Source organism: Thunnus albacares, chromosome 3, assembly GCF_914725855.1.
Source record: "Thunnus albacares chromosome 3, fThuAlb1.1, whole genome shotgun sequence".
NCBI lineage: Eukaryota > Metazoa > Chordata > Actinopteri > Scombriformes > Scombridae > Thunnus > Thunnus albacares.
This window is the reverse complement of record NC_058108.1, coordinates 177,501-180,000: the sequence shown is the minus strand read 5'-3', so window position 1 is coordinate 180,000 and position 2,500 is coordinate 177,501. Positions and strand designations below refer to the sequence as shown.

Below are 2,500 nucleotides of genomic sequence, written 5' to 3'. Positions count from 1 at the left end.
TGGAACCAGCAGATGTGTACCAATTCAGTCTATTGATTACCACATTTTTGACAATGCTCGATCAATAATTAATGGTTCCATTGTTCCAGCACTCGATGGTCTGATCATGTGTGTGTTTTGCCCTGATCTGATATTCCCAGATTTCAACTATTTACAGTGATGACAGTGTTATTATAATTGATAGAAATAATGGGCAAGACTACAAAAAACAACCCGAGTAATATTAAACCAGAATTTTCCCTTCAGGTCGTATTGAAACTTGAGGTCTTCAGCCACAGTCGATGTAGAGAGAAAGAGACAGATTTGCATGTGTGTGCTTCATACTCGCTCCTACTTATAGTTGTTTGCTAAAGCAGTGGATTAATTAGTTTTTGTTTACATGTAGCCCTCCCAAACTCATCCAATATGCATCCCGGCTAATTAGCTGCTAGTGCTAAAGGAGGACATAATATTATCACATTAGCTTGTTGGCTAAGCACCCGTTTCACGTGTGTGATATACTGTATCAACATGTGGATATCACACCCCCAAAATAAACAGGTAGGATTAGCTCTAATTCCAGAGGCCAACTGCACGTTTTGTAGCACATGCCATCAACACTCACATGAGTCATCATCCTACAGTGTTTTTCTATCTAGGATGTCGTCTCTTCCTTCCCGCTGCACATCTCCACCATCGCTGCCGTTCCCGGTCTCTCAGTCCTCCTGAACCTCGAGTGAACGGGGCCTCGAGAAAGTCAAATGGTTGATGTGTGAATACCAATAAACTGATGCTTCACACTCTTCCTCCCTGCCCTTGCAATTCCCCACCAGAGACCCCCTTTGCTTGTATAATGGCACCTGCGCTCCTTTTGCCACTTTCCCCTGCACCCTCTTCAAGAGGGAGAAGCATTGAAAAAGTGAGAGATAAGTGAGGGACGAGGAGCCCGTTTGCAGAAAAGGTGATTTACAGTGAGAGAAAGAGAAAATAAAGAGACGGACAGGAGTGTGAGATGTGTGTGTTTGATAGCACCTGTATTCGCTTTTCCGCCTCCCTTGTTCCCAGCGGACGCCTGTCACCATGGACTCACTGGACTGTTTTATCGCTCTCCCATGGCTCTCCTCCCTTCTCTCCCTCTCCAACGGCTCTCTTTTTTCTCTGTTTCTTTATCTCTCCCAGGGTCTTTTAAGATGTGTGTGTGTGTGTGTGTGTGTGTCTGCCTATGTGTGGTGTCCATGTCTGAAATGAGGAGGTGAATTCTTAAGAGCGTAAAGGAATGTGAGCTGGAGACAAAATACGTATTGTTTCACGAGGAATATTTCATCAATGTGAGCCAACTCTCCTCCGTTTAGTTTGATAATATTTTTGGATTCAGAAATGTTCGGCACGGCTGGATATGACCCAGCAGACATTATCTGATGAAACTCTAATTTCTTCTCAGACCCTCGAGCACAAGTTTTCCAACTCAAAGATAAGACTGTTGCTTAAAAAAAAAAAAACCCGGTTTGGGGGTGTAGACACATGGTGATTGCAATCAGCTAATTAGCTTAGCTTGATTTTCAGAACATCTGTGATGGATTTTCTATCACAACAGCCTTTTATAAAGAGAATGTTGGGAAAAAAGTGGTTATGAACATTAAAAACTTTGAAATGTGCTTTTCATTTAATAGCTTCTGTGTTTTTGCCTTTGTTGTGTCTGCATGGGAATGCCACATTTGCATCGCTAACATTTGTTTTTGTCATGGTCTATCAACATGATAAATGACAAGCCACTGCATTCTCACTGTTGCATCCCATTGACTGCTGTCTTCAGTAGTTATGGAACAGCAATGTTATCTGTACCATGAATGGATTTGCATTAATTCTCGCATTGGCATCATTGACTTAGAGTGATAGAAGTATTAGCTTCCTCCATGTGACCTCCTTGTTTCTGCTGCTGCCCCAGGCTATGGTGGAGACGGTGAATAATTTGCTGCAGCCACGAGCCCAGACAGCATGGAGAGAGCTGCCCACCAGCGAGCAGCTGCACTCGGCCACTCTGCTCCTCGATACTGTGGAGACGGGGGCTTTTATGTTAGCTGACAACCTCCTCAAGACTGACACTGTGCAGGAGACCACTGACAATATCCGTGAGTACATTTTTCCAACATCCATTCTGGAAACTCAGTGGGGCCCTGCAACTGTCACGGAGCCTGTTGAGATGCCCTCAAGCAAGGCACTTAACCTCAAATTTCTCAGTTGAAGCTGCACAATGGTCAAGAGTTGTAGGCTGCACATCTCAGGTGTTAAACTATAGGAGTACCATACTTTGTACCAGCATTTGTATGTTTCATTGACCTCACCTGCATACTAAAAGTGATAGAGGCCAGAATTTTTGAAACGTGCCCTTACTGTTGGCAGAAGCTTGGTTCTTAGATTTCATAGTTTTCTGTCTTTCTTCTTTTTTTTTTCTTTTACAGATCTTATAACAACATAAAACAGCTCAGGCTGCTAAAGATCTAAGAATATGATGTAATATGAT

At 43.0% G+C, this 2,500-nt stretch overlaps 1 protein-coding gene across 8 annotated transcripts in view; it reads left to right on the top strand.

Annotated features, from left to right (window-relative positions):
* Positions 1 to 2,500, top strand: part of adgrl3.1 (adhesion G protein-coupled receptor L3.1) — a 134,133-nt gene that overhangs the window by 97,709 nt on the left and 33,924 nt on the right. For all 8 annotated transcript variants that reach the window (XM_044345555.1, XM_044345550.1, XM_044345553.1 and 5 more), the window contains one exon: positions 1,925 to 2,108. In XM_044345555.1, coding sequence (XP_044201490.1) covers positions 1,925 to 2,108 — 184 coding nt within the window. The remainder of the gene's footprint in view (positions 1 to 1,924; positions 2,109 to 2,500) is intronic.